Source organism: Antedon mediterranea, chromosome 8 (genome assembly GCF_964355755.1).
Source record: "Antedon mediterranea chromosome 8, ecAntMedi1.1, whole genome shotgun sequence".
In the NCBI taxonomy this organism is placed as follows: Eukaryota; Metazoa; Echinodermata; class Crinoidea; order Comatulida; family Antedonidae; genus Antedon; species Antedon mediterranea.
Window position 1 is genome coordinate 23,368,314 of NC_092677.1, and position 20,255 is coordinate 23,388,568.

At 33.0% G+C, this 20,255-nt stretch overlaps 3 protein-coding genes across 8 annotated transcripts in view; all 3 read right to left on the reverse strand.

Moving 5' to 3' along the window:
- LOC140057307 (AP-1 complex subunit gamma-1-like) overlaps window positions 1-1,884 on the reverse strand; it is a 33,850-nt gene extending 31,966 nt beyond the window's left edge. For 2 of the 6 annotated variants that reach the window (XM_072102910.1, XM_072102908.1), the window contains exons 1-2: window positions 1,654-1,884; window positions 762-834 (exon numbers count right to left, since the gene is read on the reverse strand). In XM_072102910.1, the coding sequence (XP_071959011.1) occupies window positions 762-791 (30 nt within the window). In that variant the 5' untranslated portion in view covers window positions 792-834; window positions 1,654-1,884. Of the gene's footprint in view, window positions 1-761; window positions 974-1,653 lie in introns of those variants that run through there. The other 4 variants (XM_072102915.1, XM_072102914.1, XM_072102909.1 and 1 more) reach the window with 3 other exon arrangements.
- A 57-nt stretch (window positions 1,885-1,941) lies between these two features.
- LOC140056629 (transcription factor E2F5-like) lies at window positions 1,942-16,507 on the reverse strand. Its single transcript, XM_072102065.1, has 7 exons — window positions 16,365-16,507; window positions 14,719-14,828; window positions 11,157-11,320; window positions 10,875-10,981; window positions 8,924-9,194; window positions 7,119-7,184; window positions 1,942-5,129 (listed from the first exon to the last, which is right to left on the reverse strand). Exons 1-7 carry the CDS (start codon window positions 16,479-16,481, stop codon window positions 5,026-5,028), a joined length of 939 nt encoding a protein of 312 aa, XP_071958166.1. The 5' UTR covers window positions 16,482-16,507; the 3' UTR covers window positions 1,942-5,025.
- Window positions 16,508-16,854: 347 nt separating this feature from the next.
- LOC140057029 (kinesin-like protein KIF28) overlaps window positions 16,855-20,255 on the reverse strand; it is a 63,743-nt gene continuing 60,342 nt past the window's right edge. Inside the window, exon 26 of the mRNA XM_072102565.1 lies at window positions 16,855-19,989. Coding sequence (XP_071958666.1) covers window positions 19,831-19,989 — 159 coding nt within the window. The 3' untranslated portion in view covers window positions 16,855-19,830. The remainder of the gene's footprint in view (window positions 19,990-20,255) is intronic.

Below are 20,255 nucleotides of genomic sequence, written 5' to 3' on the forward strand. Positions count from 1 at the left end.
TTTAATTGCTCTTTAAAATGAAAAACAAAAATTCAATTTGTAATTCTGCAGGATATTATGATGAATGTTATTGCAACAGAATACTTATAGGTTAATCTCCTCCCAGATATCAATACAAATACTGGTGGTAGTGGTAATAGGGAGGTTTCGCAACGCTACGAATACAAAAACCGGATACGTCACGCACACGTATTTGTTTTCGTAAGTCAGTAAAAATCTGTTTTGCATGGCAACGAATATTGAGGGCGTCGTCCAAAATATGACTGCGGTAAAAATGAGCGAAGCGCAGGTACGTGTTGCTTGGCTGCCTAGGCCTAGCGTAATGTCGAAGTGAGGGAGGACTTTAACAACTGCTAATTATCAAAATTTACCTGGCATTTCAGTAAATTACTTTCAATAAATTTATGATTATATTATAACCATGAATAATTCCTGATTCAAATGCAAAATAGATCAAAAACTATACTCGTTTTGTAGTTACGAATATGACTGATGATATTTCGTAAACACGAAAACGCTTTACGAATATGAAATGGGGATCAGCTCAAAAGTTTCACAAATGTGTGACGTAACCGTTTTCGTTATCGTATTCGTAAGGTTGCGAAACCTCCCTATTAATCCATGGAATAGTTCAATTTATGCAGACATTAGCAGACCAATTTCATTGTTGAGATGTATTGTTGTTATTAAGGTTAACATGTGTGCTATGAGCAAATGTTTTCATACGATACAGTACTGCTTGCAAAGCGTGCCATACGTACCTTTTCTTCTATAGTCTGCAAAATGGACATGTTGATTGCCTCCGCTGATGTTAAAAATGGTTGTTACAAACACCTGTAAAATGTAAGAGTTATTCTAGAAATCATTTTTAGTGGTTTCAATAAAAAAAAAGTGGTTGCAGGGCCCGAGGTGCGTTATGGTATTTATAAAGTATGTCACATCAGACAATGACATAGTCAATTCAACAATGTTTACTTTGTTGCAATTAAATAATTTGAATAAGGCCTTTTTTGGCCTATATATTACAGTGGGTCATATAATTTACAATAAAAGTGCATACTGTAGGCCTAGCCTAACTATTTTTGCCTCTATCATTGGTTATCATAGTCATACACTGCAGTAGGCCTAGGCCTAGGCCTACCTAGCCTAGAAAAATGTAAATAAAACAGAAAGAATAACAATTCAATGATGGAAAACTTCTTTCACTTTATTAATATTATCCATTATTTGTTTTATAATTACAACAATATACAAAATATTAATAGGCCTAGGCTAGCTAGGCCTAATACACATGCCTGTAGCCTAGCCTATAAAAACAAATAAGTAAAACAATCTGACTCAGTCAAGCCCTACTGATAACTAGGTGTAGTCATATAGGAATTAATCAACCCTACTAGGCCTATGTTCTAGATATGTAGGCCTATGCCACAATGACCCGAGGAGCAGTTCTAGGTCCCCCGCCTCCAGCCAGGATGCACCAACCGGCAAAACAAAATCATTCTCCACTTCTTCACACTCTGCATATGAGAGACACAGACGCTCTGCACACTAGGACAGAGTGCATGTAAATCACTGCCGATATACAATATAATAGTAAAAATCATGTAGCCCGATAACTTAGTTTAAACTGTAATTACATTTTGTACACACTACCTTTCTATAAAAATCATAGAAAATCGCATTTGATGACAAAACAGAGTAAAATCATCAAAATAGTCTTCTCAATAAAAATGATCCACTCCTTCTTTCAAGATGGCCGACAGAAGACTGATTTCAATAAAAATATTCATCCGCAAATATGAAATACGTATTATCGATAAAGTAACTGTAAACAAAAAGCATATTCATTTGACCGGATGTCTCTTTAAAAAAAATGGTTTACTTCACAGGTACTTGATTTCTTATTATTTTTATTTTTTCAACAATTAGGTTTTAGCCCTATTAAATAGATCATTGCGCATACACTGTTTACTTATGAGTGATTTGTCGGAACTCGTGGCATCAATGACATCATTGAATAAGCGCCCTCAAGTTCCATTAGACTTTGATTTTTCCCTAGATATCTTTGTATATTTATGTATAATAATGGGTTAAATTATAATATATTCAATGAATTCTCAGATAAATAAACATTTACAAATAGACAATAATAGCTTACACTATATTTTCACATGTATTAAATCATTTTTCCTATTGATCCAATGTCAGTGCACTTAGGCAGCAACTGAGTCTAGGTTCTAGACCAAAAGTACAGTAAAAAGATAAATATTTTGGCACATATGGCGATACATATATACAATATAACAAAGACAATAACTACAGACTTGCAGCAAGTCTAGAAGCAACCAGTGTCGCAGCCACAAGCTGTTGCTTATGATTGGTCAACTTAATTGCATTGCACTTATGTTGTTGTTGCATTGAGAGGCCTTTATAACGTGAGATCCATGCAAAAGAATACAAAATCAAAACATGAATTCAAATATACAAAGATTTTATTGACTATGTTCAATTGTGAAATTCAACATGTTCTCATAACCAAAATAATAATCTTAAATTGACAAGTCAATTTTGTAAGAAGTATGTTAAATACTGTACAGTATATATTCATATAGCATGTTAACCAATGCCATATTAAAACAGAACGTCCAATGAGAATGAGTACTTGATATTACCAGTAGTCTATTTTCATTGGATCAGTAAGTTGTAAAAAATGGGAGGGGGGAATTAAAAATTGTAAAAAAAATTGCTGAAATTAATGTTATATTTTTGTTACAGTTTTCTTTTAAATTTAGGACAGGGAAGAGGGCAGGTAGGGATGGATCCACGAAGGTATCCAAAATAAAGCATAGATTTAATAATTATTATTTTAGGTGTAAATGAAAAATATGAAAACGATGTAAAATGGCCAATAGCAGCTGTACAATAGGGGGGGGGGGGGGAGGGTTTTGATACAGTATTAGCGCTCTTTCATTGACAACAATATGGATCTTCCCATTACAGCCCCCCCCCCCCTCCCCCACTTCATTGGTTGTGCTAATCATTTAATGCATCTGGAAACTTAAAAATAATTTAATCATCACTCTAGACGATATAAAACATTTGTTTTACGTTATTTAAATTTAAATCCTTTCTAATAAATACTCCAGAACAATATTTATGCAACAACATTAGTATTTGTTATTACCCTAAAAGTAAAAACAATTTGCCAAAATTGAATTTTAGAACTTAAAATAAAAATACTGTATAAACAAACTCAAGTAGTTTAAAATAAAACACAACACAACAACTTGATAGTAGCATGATGCCTTAAAATCAACACAAATTTACAAATGAGATGAAAATAAATTTACAGATTCTATTCCAATTAAAGCTTTGTGTAAAATAACGGTGTCTTACAGTTAATAACATAAATTCAGGCTGGCTTCGAGTTGACTTGTGTTCAACAGGCAAATGGTCTCTATTTAGAGGGAGTATACTTTGAAGATGCGAGGTTTCTACCCTAAATGACTGAGGCTAAATAAGGTATTTTTAATAGGTTTAGGAAAAATGCAAAATACAGTACATTTTTATGACTGTAACTTTCTGAAACTGTTGGTTTTATTGTTCTGGCCTTCCGAAAAATTGCATTTTTTGTTTGACCTAGGTCAAAGGCTCAAATAGTGCAATTCAGTGACCCCAAAAAGTCAACCTGCACATATACGGGCGTGGGATAGGTCTTCAAAGGGGTATTGCAATACTGCTTGGGTATACAAACAACAGGTACATAAACAGTATATTATGTTGATTAACATATTTTACAGTTTAAGATTAGTAATTTTTTTTCTGTAATTCCAACAATTTTCTTATGAATGAAAACTTTGCTTACATAACAATCAGTACATTGATTTGATTAGGCATTATTTGCACAATTAAAGATGTATTGTCTCCCGAAAAACATGAAAAATGACGATTAAATAAATCAGAACTTGAATATGTTATTTTGTAGTTTTAATAAAGTTAATCACTTCAGTAGAAAAAAAAACGAAAACAAAAAATGTTTTCATGTATAAATTGACAAAATAAATATTTAAATTCCACCAAAAACCATTTGCTGGCAGCCAATTTGACCATTTTTTGCTTTAAATTACAGTTTTTGAGGTAAATACATTTTTTTTTCCGATCCAATTTTTGGTTACATTAAAATGGCATATTTAAAATAATTTTTTCAGGGGGACAGTACATCTTTAATATATTATGAAAAACAAAGCATAAAAGGTATGGTAAAATATGAAAATAACTTAATATAATTATGAAATTTAACAAAAGTTTGACATAAAAAGTGTATTTTTAAATATGGTCTGATTTTCCTGCATAATTATATTACCAATACAAATTAATTTTTAAATTTCTAAATAGTTCTTTTAGTCAATTTTCCAGATTTAGTATTGTAATGTATTAACTATATTCATTTATATATTTAATAAAAAATGTTATTAACATAATTAATCAAACTATGGTTTTAATTCATAATAATAACAGTATAATTTAATTATGGTTTCATTGGCATTATCTCTAAACAATACTTAGTATACCAAATATACAAATATAAAATAAATTACAATTAGTAATAATTGTAATTGTTTTTCAATAAAAGTGAAATTACCTGCAAAAAATACCCTCAAAATGGTTGCATAAAAAATGTTATAAAATTAACAGAAATTTGTAAATACTTGATTAAATGACAAAATTGTGTAAACCAAAATCATGATTTCACAAAACTGAATATATGTACCAACTGAATTAAAATATTTCTATTTAAAAAACAGTAATGCTCATGAATGTACACATTTTAGGCACAACGTCAGCGGACATACTTCATGACATTTAATGTCAAAATATTATTAGATTTTGTGAAGATTAACATAGAATGAATAACATTAGGTAATGTTATTATTAATTAGGTAATGTTATTTACTAACTATACACAGGCATTTAAAATGGTATTATTTAAACGCATGTTGTTTGAATGTAAAAACTTGTTTGTTATTAGAAAACATCAAAAAGGTCGCATACACCCTCGCTGTCGTCCAGATTGAAGTAGTAGTCATTGTCTCCTGGTGGCGGCGATAATCGCAGTAATGGTGCAAACACTATCAATAAAAGAAAAAAATATTATTATCAATAAATCATGTTTTGATCATGAACCAGTTATAATTAAAGTGGCAAAAATGATAACACAATACTTTATGGTTCATTGGACATTTTAATTTATTTTTAGGCACATGTGGCCAAGGATTACCTATACCAATAGTAAATTAATCACTGTCCTATCAAATAGGTGGTAATTCCCCCGGATACAGGGGATAATTTATGAACCTGTCAGCCGGGGTAACTCATCTTGAATGATGAACTGGGCTCTTTAAAGTGCACACAGGTTATAACTGTGTACACTAGACCTATGGTTTATAGTCTTTATCCGAGAAAACTTGTTCCACCAGCAGAACTAGGAGTGACTTGGCCTCGACCCCATGCAGATATTGTAGCTCTTTAGTTCCTGGGAATAAAGCATTTTTCCCCCCAGGCAAAATTATTTGGGGCAATCCAATGTTTTCGCACAAAAAAATCTGCACTACAATGAGATTTTCATTTTCACCATAAGTGTCCGCCGAGTTGTGTTTTTAGTCGCGTGGAAGCGACTCTATAGTTCACTATGTCGGTCGGTCGGTCTGTCTGTCGGTCTGTCTGTCGGTCCGGTATCACTATGCGTTTTATCGCTTTCTGACCTTATCTTGATATCAGTTTAATCTAGCTAGGTCAATTTTTCACAGTATATTCCTTATGGCCAGGAATCAATGTGGTTATGTTTTCACGGTGCGCAATAAAAAATTACGCGGTCTACGCACGATTTAACGAAATCACGTTTGTAATCATATCTTCACAACCATGAATCACAATTAAATAAAATTTGGTACTCATAAATTTCAGGGCATAAATCATCATATGGCAATACAATTACGTGCGTAGCGCATGTAACGCATGCGTACGCGCGCTTAACATTTTCAAAATTTATTTTCGATGAAATAAGAGTACATTTCAGGCAATTTTAAGCGTTTACAAAATCGCCATGAGTGCGCATATTTTTGCGCGCGCACTACGCGTTAAATGTTGTTGCGCACTCTTTTTGCCCGATTTCTGTTTTCTTGACTTACTTTTCAACTCGAAATTACGTTATACGAGCACGTCGAAAGTGACAGGCTACGCACGTGTAAATAAAAAAAAAAAAATGTTTTTAAACATTTCAACATTTTTAAACATGTTCAGTAATTTCGGTCAGTATAGTTCACTGTGTCGGTCGGTCGGTCTCTCTGTCTGTCGGTCCGGTATCACTATGCATTGTAGCACGCGACTTAATGGCTGTTGGCCTTGTTAATTTACACAAGTGCTCATGAACTAATTTCCTGATCTCTTGGCTTATAAAAGTCACAGATGATGGGAGTATTGAAAGCAGAGAAAACTCATAATCAGTCATGATCAACATGGACCTTGTGAAGAGATTAATAGGGTATTGCTAAACACCGCAAACCCCCAAAAAAACATAGCAAACCCCACCGAACCAACATAAAGATGATTGAATCATGTAGTGTACAACCCACTGGGTATATCCATGTAAAAAAATATTACATTTTTACTGTTAACTACTTATTTTTGGGGTAAAACATCATTTTTTGGTCAAAAATGATTGCTGAACCCTGCAAACCTCCAAAAAAATATAGCAAACCCCACCGAACCAACATAAAAGTGAGCATGGACCCAGTGAGTCGTACACTACATGATTCAATCACTTATATGTTGGTTCGGTGGGGTTTGCTATGGTTTTTTGGAGGTTTAGCAATCATTTTTAACAAAAAAAATGATGTTTTACCCCAAAAATAAGTTGTTAACAGTAGAAATTTAATTTGTTGTTTACATTGATATACCGAGTGGGTTGTACACTACATGATTCAATCACTTTTATGTTGGTTCGGTGGGGTTTTCTATGTTTTTTTGGAGGTTTGCGGGGGTTTAGCAATACCCAAGATTAATACAGAGATAACTGAACTTTGAGAAAAAAGAATAAAATGTAGAGAGAGAACACTTACTTTCAGGATCTAGGTACAGGTCATCAAGAGAATCCAGAGTTGGATCAAGTAAATTGGTTACGTCATCTGAAAATAATTAATAAATGATTAAAGTGTATATTGTCACATAAATTAATTCAGAAAACACATTCTATATTTCAAGAATCTACTCATTTCATGCATAATGTATTTGAGGTCTATCATCTCTCGCACAAATATTTTTTATTTTATTTTTTTTTTATTTATTCGACTTCTCACTAACTCAGTTAGTGAAGGATCTGGACCAACAGGTGGTAAACACCTCTAAAAGGGTCCAGTCCCAATTTGCACAGTGGCTGTGTGTGACAGTGGCTGTGTTTATGTGGACTAGTACACCGGGGTAACCCCCTACTCGTCTCGAAAGATGTACTAGGTTCTTTAAAGTGCGCATGAGCTATGTGTACACTGGACCTACGGTTTATAGACCTTATCCGAGAAGACTCGTTCTACCACCAGAACCATGGAGCGAGTGAGCCTCGAACACTTGCCGATGTTATGGCTACGTAATTACGGTTCCACTGTCTTAACCGCTCGGCCACTCACTCACTCAAATAGGTTACATAACAACTTTTATATAATATATATTTAAAATACTAGTGAATCTAAGTAATGATACTTTGTACTGATAAAATGAATGAAGAAATGATCTATTTTTTTATGACATTGTATTTTTGCTCTATTGGATAAATTTTAATGATTAATGTCCAGTATATTTATTTTTTTATGCATATTGCAAATTGTTTTGTATTTTTTATCTGTAATAATGTAACTTTTTATTATATGTACTACAATAATTTCAGACTTGTTCTGCTTTTTGTAATGTTTTTATATACCGGAATAAATAAATAAATAACACCTAAATACATTCCTGTCATTTAATTGGACAATTGTGGGTCACATGGCATGCAATAGTAAGCACTATTAAACGTTCATTATTTGTATATTATCCTGCTGCTTGTTAGTATACCGTACGAGAGTAATGTGACATTTTATTTATCTGTTTTTGTATATCTCAGAGCAAACATAATTTCTATGTATATTTTGAATGCTGATTTCGAAGTGACCATACAACCAAACCCAGTCACATGACCTCAGTAACAATGCAACAACAATACAAATTAATTACATTGTCTACAGTAAAATCTATATAATGACTAGCATGTTCATTGTCTAGAATAATAGTTTTCTTTTTAAAATATGGTGGTCATTAGCATAGTAATCTGTTAATAACATAGTTTACAAAACTAATAATAATAATAATTTAGAAAAAACAAAACTTCATAGCTATTGTTTCTCATCAACTTTACCTGGAGCAGTGGTATATACTCTCAGGTTGGTAAGACAGGGAATTTAATATACCTCCATTTAAATGCCACAAAAGAATGAATCAGTTCTTAAATGGGGTAAGATTGGAGGTGTATTTACATTTATTTGCCGGGAGAACTATGTAATGCAGTTCTCGTCAGCATCTCTCAACAAGATTTTTGTCAGTTTCGTCGTAACATAATGTATATCTTATTTATGATAGGTACTGGTTGAAATTATTTTTTTATATTTCATATGCATCCAACAGCAAGTAACTCGCCAATTATTGGATGGAGAAACTATTTCATAAATTAGCATGCTTATAAACAATAGCACTCATTTCATTGAGGCTTAGGGAGTGAAGTTGGATTGAACCCTGGAGCTTGGGATTGAAAGGCTTGGATGTTAACCACCAAGCTACAGCTCCACTACGTTTATGCCTCCATTTAGTTTAAATATAGTTATTTAGTACCAGAACTTACCAAATGAGTCACGCTTTATAGACTTGAGTGGTTCAATAGCTGCTGGTGTTGTATCCATTGCTACCTCATCTGCTGGAATGAGTCTACCAGCTGGTGGTTGACTTGCGCCATTAGGTTGAGACATCCCTAACGTTGGGTTGGAGATATCATGTGGTGGTACGGGTACAACAACAGGGCTACTACTTGATGTGTCTTTGTTTACCAGCAGAACATATATTGGACCATTGAAACTTTTCAAATGAATTTGGTATTTTTTCTTATTATCAGAAACCTGAAAAACATATTTAAAAACATAATGATATTCATAATAATTACAGACAGCATTGTATACACTGCAGTAAAGCGAAACCAGAATGTCAACTGCAGTTGACTGCGTACAACAAAGTAATAACAACAACTGCTGGTAGTCTTATATATACAGTGGCACCTAATACTATGTTTCTAAGCGCTTTATACACAAAAATGATCATTAAAATATCCAAAGGTAACCAAAAAAAGAAGCATAGGAACCATTTACTTTACACCGTACAGTAGGTGCTGTAGTTCCAGCCTATAGCTCAACGTAAATTGTATGTGAAGCTTAATTTAGCTTTTAAGCAAAGCAACTATATTGCAAGGCACATCATTATTTACAGCCCACGAATTTCACGTCGGCAATCGGCAATTGCCGACCTTATTGCCGACCTTAAATTGTCAGAGGACGGCAAGAGATTGCCGACCTAGAAACTAGGCTAGATCCCTCCTTTCAAGCCTCCTAGCAACAACATGGTACTTTAAGGGATCGTATCATTGAAATTTTAACAGGCATATTCACCACCATGTTGTGTTTAGTTAACAAACCATGGAATTAAGATGATCCCTGAATTCACTCAACCATTACATCATTTTGTGTGTACTGTGAGCTGCATGCTTTCCTATCAACCAAGCTGGCTGGGCACAGCGCTGTGCGTGCGCGACAGACCTGTGTAGGGGAATACCCTGTTATGCCAAGCAAGCAACTATGCTCTGTGTACGGCTAGCTCCAGAACCATGATGTTCATCAATTAATTATCAAATAGAATTTATCTTGTAGATTTTAGTGTTAGGTTTTTATATTTTAGTTAATTTTGCTAGTTCTTTTTGCATACCATATAGCTAGGGAGGCTAGCCTAGGCCTAGCTAGGCCTTTAGGTTAGCAAGAGGTTTTGGCCTTGGGGTGAATTTTCTATTTTTAGAACTGCCGAGACTGCCGACCTTGGCGAATTTAAGGTCGGCAATTTTTTGCCGACATTTTTTCTGAATTTCGTGGGCTGTATTTACCTCCGCCAAAGAGGTATGTAGTCAATCACATGTGTTTGTTTGTTAGCAGGATTACTCAAAAAGGACTATTCCATTAAATTTTGATTATTTTTTTAATAATCTAGACCATATTTTAAATATTATTTTCAGACTTGCTAGTGTTAAAGACAATTTTCAAAATCTATTGATTAATTTGATTTAATGTACCGGTTTTTTGATACGAGTAGTTTCAAAAGCCGATTTCTTTTCAAATTCAGCCATTAGTTTTTGGCGTTGCCATTACATCAAGTTCGCATACACATGGTTGTATTGAGATTAGCCTAATCACACACAGCATTAAGACACAATAATTTAATATAATATATATAAAATATATTTTTTTTCTTCCAGTGAAATCTTATGTAGGAGAATTTTACAGTAGGCAGAGATATGCACTCTTGGAGGTCGTTCTAGTTTATACTTGCGAGACTTTTATTTATCCATTGTCAATTAACATCATGCTTCTCATTTGCCTACCCAGTGTACCGTAGTTTACCAACTTCACACAATTATCCCTATACAATTTTTCACAAATTATCCCGAAGAAAAACGTGTTGGGGAATCAGTCTTGGAGGTTAACTGTCCAAACTACATTTTTCATTTCAATTAAAAAAACTGTAATACTAATACATACCCTTTCAGGAACTGGCACTTCCAACTGTGTACCTGATGGAGCTTGTATTGCTAATAATGTGTCATTCTTAAAACATTTACAAAGATCTTCATGGTTTACATATGCCAATGTAAAAACACAAATTAAGAAAAAAAACTTTTGAAAATTTTGCTTTAAATAAAATACTGATAGATAGAGACCAATTTGCAATAAAGTTTATAATAGGCTCCATCTTGAAAACAATCTTGAAAGAAACAAAAACCAACGGCGACGACGACGATTGAAACTAATTTTTTAAAGGATATCTGCTATTTTCTTGGTCGTCTGTTACGTTTTTAATACTCTGTTGTACCCATTCCCTTTGTTCATCTAGTTCTCGTTCCCTTTCTTGTAACTCATTTAATTCCTCTTTCAACACCTCTAATCTATCAGCCAGTTCCACTGTGTTGCAGCCTGGACCAGCGCCTCTGTAAAATACAATAATGTTCAATATCAATAAATGATGTTTTAAGACTTTTATTTATTTATAATTTTAAATAATTGTTAGTAAATTAATCACTGTCCTATCAGATAAGTGGTAAGCCTTTTTGTGAACCAGTTCACAGGGGGTAACCCCATATAAATTTTTATATGTATTTTTGTATGTGTACGCCATTTGGAAAATAAATTTCTATCATTTTTTTATGATGGACCAATAGATATTATCTTATCTTATACTGGTCTCAAATGATGAACTAGGTCTTTTAAACTGCACATGGGGAAAACTGTGTACATTGTACCAACAGTTTATAGTTATGCGACTTGTTCCAGCCCCAGAACTAGGAACATGCTGGCCTTCAACTCATGTTGATATTGTTGCCTCTTTAGGTATGACAGTAAATGGCAGACCTGCCTTAACGGCTTGGCCATTTGACCTCTGATAAGCAATTTTACATTTCAAGTAATTTTGTTTATATTTTGCACTTTTAGAATAAAAATATTTATTAAATTAAATAACTGTTTGCACTACTGTAAGTGTAGCAAAACATCCAATTATTGATTATAAGTCTCTAGGATTACTAGTTTACCAAGGTACAGTATAAAATGATTAAAGGTCAAAGTTCAAGAAAAGTAAAACATCCAGGTTGACTTTAAATTGACCCCCAAATACGTAGATCGTAGCTAAAAAGGCTTTCGTATTACCTCCTTTACTCACTCACTAGCTTAGCCTAATCTTGGCCTGCTGTAGGGGGAATGCACATGTGTGGCTTGTCTCACAGCCTGGGTTTTGTGGTTTGTTGTCACAAAACACCAAACAAATATTGACTTAGAGAAGAAAGTCCTGGTGTATACTGTAATCTACAGTGCTTCAAAATGACCCTACTGTATATTAGTAATGCTCAAAGTCTTTAAGCCTTATCCCATAAAGGAACACAATAGGGCATTGTGTTATTTCCAGATGGCTAGCTAGCAGTGCTTACTACAAAGCAATTCACTTGCTGTACATAAATGTACTACAATACAACTCCCATGTGGTAGAAATTAAAAAAGATACCAGTGTAATTATTCCTTCTGTAGGCCTACAGAAAAAAAAACCGAAGGAGGCACTGTTTTCAAAAGGTTTGTTATTCAAATTGCCTATAGAAAATATAAAATTCAAAGAAAAACATTTCAGTACATAAACAATTAAACATATTAGCTCATTGTGTTGTTGTGTACAACAATATGTACTGTATCATGACAAATTTGTTTCTTTCCTAATATAATCAAGTAAATTAACACTTTCTCCCTAATATAACTTTTCCTTTTTTAGCTGGAACATCTGCTTGCTTCGCAAATAAAACACCTACTTAATAATAGGTCAATAATGTAAATTTACATATCTAGGGTAACTATATAATGATACTATAAACCATCTGCATATATAATCCTAAATATAATTTGATAACAAAGGTAATATAGCATTTTCTGTGCAAAGCATTACAATGAATGCCCTTGACTTTTCACTGATAAAATCATTAAAAAGAGAAAATATTGCCATGTATCAGGAAATCAAAATTTAATTTTTGACAAAAAAAAACCACATTTTTTATTAATTAACCCTACTGAAGCAAGAAACACTAAAAATGATTATTTTTCGCTCATGCTGGTTTTCAAACTGGCCCAGATCCTGTGAAAATATACACTCTGGGCTAGTCAGTCATCTGTCTTGTAATGTACAGTTAGTAAAATAATCACCTGAACAACACAATTTTGAAACCACACGTAAGATCATAAATGCTTTGAACATTAACAGTAAAATTCTCCTATTTATTATCGGGACACTTATCTTTAAAGTGAACAAGTGAAAATAATATGTATCACTACATGGCCAACCCCTATTCAGGGGACACTCTTATTACGTTTGTATGAAATTGGCAGGGAATTTACTGTATTGGAGCTGCCATGGCAAAAGCTCTCCAGTCATGTGCAGACACAGACATTCGTAAGTCTATTTTGAAACTGAATAATTTAATACCTTCATTCACCAAACAGTATCAGTATTTAAACAGTAAATAATGTAAAACACAGTAACAGATAATGAATTTTAAAAGGCTAAATTAGCTACAGTTATAATTAATCTTTATTCATCAGTACTATAGCTATTGTGTTAGGTAGCGTAAGGAAAGATTACCTTTTTATTAACCAAAGAAAAGGTAACATTTAAGTACACACTTTGAAAGCACACAATGTTAAGCTGTATAATAATGCTACCTACTACTGTACTGTATACCCCATGGTTTGTTTATTAATGTACATGTAATGATACAGGTAGGTAAACCTGTACAAATTATGGACCTACAGTATTTCTATTGAAAGAAAAGCTTGGAAATAGTTCATAGTTCATTTTATTTGTCCATACGGAAATTCATGTGACATACAATTGCTCAAAGTTAAAAGGTTCATACAATACAATTACATAGCAACAAAATCCAACGACTTAACAACGACTAAATTGGGTTTGGTATTTTGTATAAATTGTTTGTATTCAAGATCCTAAATGACAGTGCTCCTGCTTATTTATCTGACCTTGTGGATCGTTACGAATCATCCCGCAGAGGCCTACGATCATTGTCACAAAACCTTCTTCAAGAGCGTAGAGCAAAAAATCAGTGGGGTCAGAGATCTTTTTACGTTGCGGCCGCAAGTGTATGGAACAGCTTACCAGCAACAGTTAAATGCTCAACTAGTCTAAACAGTTTCAAGACCAACCTAAAGACGTCGCTATTCGCTGATGTTCTCGCACGTTGTTAATGCACAAAGCGCCATGAGCGCCACATGGGTGGAGGATACCGGCGCTATATAAGTTTTCATTTATTATTATTATTAAATATAAATAAAGATCTTATTGCAGGTTTAATTTTAATACTAAAATGCCAATAGCGGTAATGGTATACTTGCGGAATTATTTCACACATCATATAGTTGTTAGGTGGAAGTACAAAATGGTATTAATGTTTATTTCTGATAAGATTCAACAGCCTTTCAAATGTTCATGCTGTTGAGCTGAACTTAATCTACTGAAGTGAGGTCAAATTGAAACTTACACATTCAAAATTTATCAAGTAAAATGAGTTCAACAAACAGTATTGCTGCAAGACTGAATTCAATGTTGTTTAAAAATTATGGACAAGTTTTTGGGTCAATTTCTATCGGCAAGGAAAACCTGTTCTTGAAAAATGTGGTTTTGGCCATGATTTTCCTTGCCAATAGAAATAGACTTGTCATAAGGGGCCAATTTCATTCGGCAAGGAAAAATATGTTGTTTGTTCAAACATATTTTGCTTGTCAATAGAAATAGACTTGTCATGGCTTTATTAAAGAACAAAAACAAATTTATACTTACTTCCATTGTATGCTATTCTTTGATTTTTTTTCTATCAGACCTATTCCTTCTAAAACATTTGTTATATCATAAATTCTTCTTTTCTGTCGGACAGCTAATGTATCTGCAGCCTATATAAAATAGATAACATAGAAGCAACATAATAATTTATGCAAATTATTTGGGAAAACAATCTAGGCCCCTAGTTAATTAAAATTATTTTTTAAAAAGAACATTGTTTATTATTGGATTATTTTTCATTGAGGTTACGAAAGGTCACATAAAAAAATACTGGAGGAAGCTGTGAGGTTTAAAAAAAATCGAATTATTTCTTGTAATCACTGTATTATTTTAAAAAATGTGAAAAAATGTTTAGGCATTACTTTTTTAAATCTTCTGAAAATCGGTTGACGCAAGTCAACGGTTCCAGGACGACTCGGCCCGGGACTATTCGGCCCACTTTTGGTGGGACGATTCAGCCCACTTTTGGGCCGAAACATCCCACTTTGTGGGCCGAAACGTCTCATTTTAGACCAAATTCAATATTCATTTTTGTTGGTATTTATCAACTTTTTAAAGGTGTTTAACAATCCGTATTTTATTCATATTGACAATGTTGATATAATATATATAGTAAATTACTAAAAAAACGTCATTTTATATTCAATTTATTACTTCAGAAACCTTGTTTATTTCGTGCATTCGCCAAGCCACCAACAGAGGGCGTAACTTGTTTACATCGTTCGCGTGACTAAAAAATGATCATTTTCGACAATGTTTTCAAAATGTTTGCTTAATTGCATCTTTATTCCTAGTAGTACTACCCATAGTCTCTCTGAAAATAAAGTTTGGGCAAAAAAGCTTATTTTATGCATATCAAAACCGATGTGTGCCGAATCGTCCCAGGCCGATTCGTCTCAGGGCCGAATCGTCCCGGTACCGAGTCAACACGGAAGATTTTTCTTGCGTGTGCCATTAAGTCACGTCTTTCAGGGCAGTCCAATTAACACAGGAAAATGCATAGGGCCCTAGTAGCTAACTTTTCATACTAAAATTAACACTGCCCGTCATTTGTCATCAGTTTTATCACGTTGCTGCAGTATACTAAATGTTGCATTTCTTACAATGATTTTTTTAACCTAACTAATACTACACGTCTAGAATAATAAAATGTTACCTTTAGGCCAGCCAAGGCCTTCTCCTAGAGTGTGTATGCTGAGAGGTTATACCTCCCTGGTCTACAGGTGTATGCTAGCCTAGCTACTGTAGGCCTAACTAGCTAGGATATTCGTTTGATTTTGAAAAGTTTGTTTTGTGTGTGTGTGGTGGTTTTTAAATCATCATTCCTGATTAAATTATATACAACAATCACTCCTAGGCTACGTAAGGTTTTAATGGTGTATTACCAATAGTAACAACATAATATAGTACAATAACTGAGGATTTAGAAACTTATGAAAAACATAAATATTACAAAGAAGGTCGGTTTTGTTGGAGTCCGAGTTTTTTGCAACCACTACTGTACACAGAAGAGCTTCGCGTTGTTGAGCTTATCGATCCAGTACCACGGCTGCTAAGCCGGGACAGCGAGAATAAATAACAAGTTTTAAAATGCAATATACTAGGTTAAAAAATGACAATACAAGGTTAATTTTAAACTATCAAACCTTTTTAAGATCTAGCACCCCGTCTTTGGCATCCTGAAGAAGTGTAACAAACTTAGTTGTTAGTAAACCAAGGCTTTTCTCATGCCGACTTAAAGGTTGCGGCGTGGTGTCGGCCATGGTTTTGTGCTTGTGTTTTTTTCCGTTATTATTTGACGAATCCTGGGAAATTATATAGAGAGGGCGCCCTTCATACATGAAATAGGGGAAAAAGACGCAATGCGTCCGAAATTGCCGACAACTCACAACATTATAATACAAACTTTAACACCTAGTGAGTAACTCTGGTACTAAGTCAAGATTACATCTGTGACCTTGGGATTGGAAGGAAATCACCAAACCACTATTCTCCAAGTCTCCATGAGCACAAAAAGACAATTAAACAAAAAGAAAATACATTAAATAATTTAGAAGCCATATTTATTGAAATATTCATACATCCTTAAACTAATCATACATTTGATATAAAAAAAAACAATTAATCAACCTTTACCAATAATTCCATATTTACAATAAACATGACATTTTAAATAAATCATGGCATTATTACAGAATATTTTAATATATACATATAAATCTTAATTGAATTTAAAGTATTGCGCGTTAAATAATATTCTTTAATAGTTTATAATTGAAGATCCCAATGATAACAAATACCTCTTTTTCTCTATTTTAAAAATCTGTTATATGTTCTTGCATAATAATTTGTATATATTTTATATTTTTTGTCAAGAGAATATTGAGTAAACAGAAATCCATTTATTTAAAACATTGTTATTTAAAAATAATTTATATTTGTTATTGTGTTTATGTATCTGAAAATATATTTGAAAGACATTTCATGAATTTGAAATTACCAATCCATTAAAAAAATATACACATCTAATGGTATTAATGTCTAGGCAGATCAATGTTTGGTACCAATAAGAAAAGTGAAAGAATTAGAAGAATAATTAATGGACGGATAATTTGGAATATATATCTATATAAATGAAATGAAAGTGCTATGTAATTACAATCATTACTTGGAAATGTTGTGTGTTGGTATCAATGAGTAACTACCACACTCATACTACAACTACTCATTATCATATCACAGTCATACTACTAGGCCTACTAATACTCTAAAATGTCAATTATTCTCAACTATACCTCCAACTCATATTATTATTCAAACCTCACTCACTCTCGATCATACTTCTAATCATACCACTTATCCTCCCACTCATACATCCACTCATAGTCAGTCATATAACTACTAAAGCCTGGTTTCTATAAAATCGCTACACCGTTTCCATTGAAATCGTTACACCCGCAGATGTCGCCGACGCGCATCGGGAAGGTCTCCCCGATTCATCGCAGACAAATCGGGAATGTTGAACCAAGTTCAACCTTTATATTCCCACTCATATTAGGCCTACTACTTGTATCTCCACTTATACTCTTACTTGTACCCATATTAGTACTTATATTCCTACTCATACCTTTACTCATACTCTTATTACTACTTATAATCCCACTCATACCTTTACTCATACTCTTATTACTACTTATAATCCCACTCATACTCATGTTACTAATACTCTCTTGCCTCCAGTCACTCTTACCCATACTTTTACTTATACTCATACTACTACTTATATCTCCACTCAAACTCTTACTCATAATGCCATGACCAGGCAGCTTGTCAACAAGCAGTTAGTTGATAAAAACATTACACCGTTTTTACTCTTTCAACAAAAAATATATTTTATAAATTTAAACTGAAATGAAGATTCTATCCCACTGTCACTCATACTGTACTCCTACTCATATTACTATTAATACTCCCACTCATACTACTTGCTTTCACCTATACTCTTATTAATAATCCTACTCATATTACTAATTATACCACTTTCCTACTCATACTCTGATATAGTATATCACTACTTGTATTCCCTTTAAGAGAAAATTAGTTTACATAACTAACATTATTATAATAAAAATAATATTCACTGGAAATATTTAATATAATAAAAAATGATTTTAAAATATGTCATTATCATCATAATAAATAATGGGGATCTTGCAAAATCGCCAGGAGATATAACTCAGTCCCAAAATGTAAGGAATTCATAACTTTTAAAAATAATATCTGTTTATCAACTTCGTCAATATTATATATCTTAACAATAATATATCTTTCTTATACATATCACATATTATTTACATAAAAACCCATTAAACAGACATGAACAGATGGAAGATTGGTTTTCGAAAAATTAACAAGTTAAACTTGAAAAAAAATACATTCTACCTATCAAGAATTGAAAGCAATATTACTATATAGTAGGTTAATATGTACAAATGAAATATATTGTGTCTATTATATAAATAAGTTATTATAGTATATTTATATAATTAATTTAATTTTTTAGTGCCAAGATAAAAAATGAATGAATGTGGCTATACTAGTCCATTAGGTGTGAATGTGAGAACACTGGGCATGTGCTAGACTTGCCCCAAGTCTGTATTAATTTTTTTTATTTTTTTTTTTTATTTTGATTTTTGTCTGAAAATATCCAAGCTCAAGTAGTATACGTATGTAACGCCATATGTGCCAAAATATTTATCTTTTTACTAATATTAAAACAAAAGCAGACTAGGCATGTGCATGTCTCAAAAATGTTTAATGAACCTCTACTATTTTTTCCTATCTTAAATATATTTACAATTAATTTTAACCTGATCAAAATATTATTTGTAATTTACATTTAAATTAACTTTATGTTATCTCATCAATCAAAAGTTAAAATAATAGTACTTATTGCAAAATTTCAACAAAATAAAATTTTAAAAATAGTAACCTTGTTGATATCTATAATTTATGCTCAATTATTATTTGTTTATTATACAGTATCATTATTATGGTCATAACATATATAAATTATGGTTCAATCATTCAACGCTATCCATTTTAATGCTTTCATTATTGGGCCTTTATAAGTATTTTTCCGCTTTCAATTGCCTAAAGCTCTGTCTATACTATCAAACTAGTTTGAAAAAAAGTGTGATGTGCCCAAATATGGCAGTGATATGCTTAAATATGGTAGTGATATGACATCATCATGTCCATATATGAGCATATCACATTTTTTTGTCACATGAAGTTTGATAGTGTAGACAGAGCTTAACCTTGGTTCCCACTAGAAAAAAGATTTCTGCCGCAATGCAATGTAACCACCCAACATAAGAAATATTCTTCTATCAATTTCAAGTCCCCCTTTTTGAATGATCACCGTACAAAGCAGAAAATGGCATTGAATATACGTCTTGGCACCATGCTTACGATAGCTGGTTAGCACACGCAAGGTATGTTCTAACTTTGCGTCAATACGTTGCATCTACAACCTTGCATTACTTCCTAGTGGGAACTAGGCCACTAGGGTACTAAACCCTTAATACTGCATCAGTTACTAACAGTTGATTACATAACAAGACAAGCTTTGCTACCCTCTGCCTTTCCTTTTGGTGTATCTCCTCCCCCTGCTCCTGCTGCTGCATTACCATTGCCACTAGCTGCTGCTGCATTGCCATTGCCATTAGCCGCTGCTGCTGCACTGCTTTCTTGAGCCCCTTTTACGATCTGCAATTTTTCAAAAAATAACTTAGGTAATAATTACAATGCTTTAGTTTGTTATGGAGTAAAGTAATTTGTAATGTCAAAATAAAAATGGTAATAGTCAGTCAGTCAATGAACTGTGCTCGAGATTTAAAATGTTAAAATTAGATGCCCAACTTAACGGTAGGCCTGTTTATGATTAATGATACATGCTGGAAATGATGGAAATAAAATTGATGACGAAAGCGAAAGATAATGTCAGAAATGAATTAATTCAACATTGAAAAGGC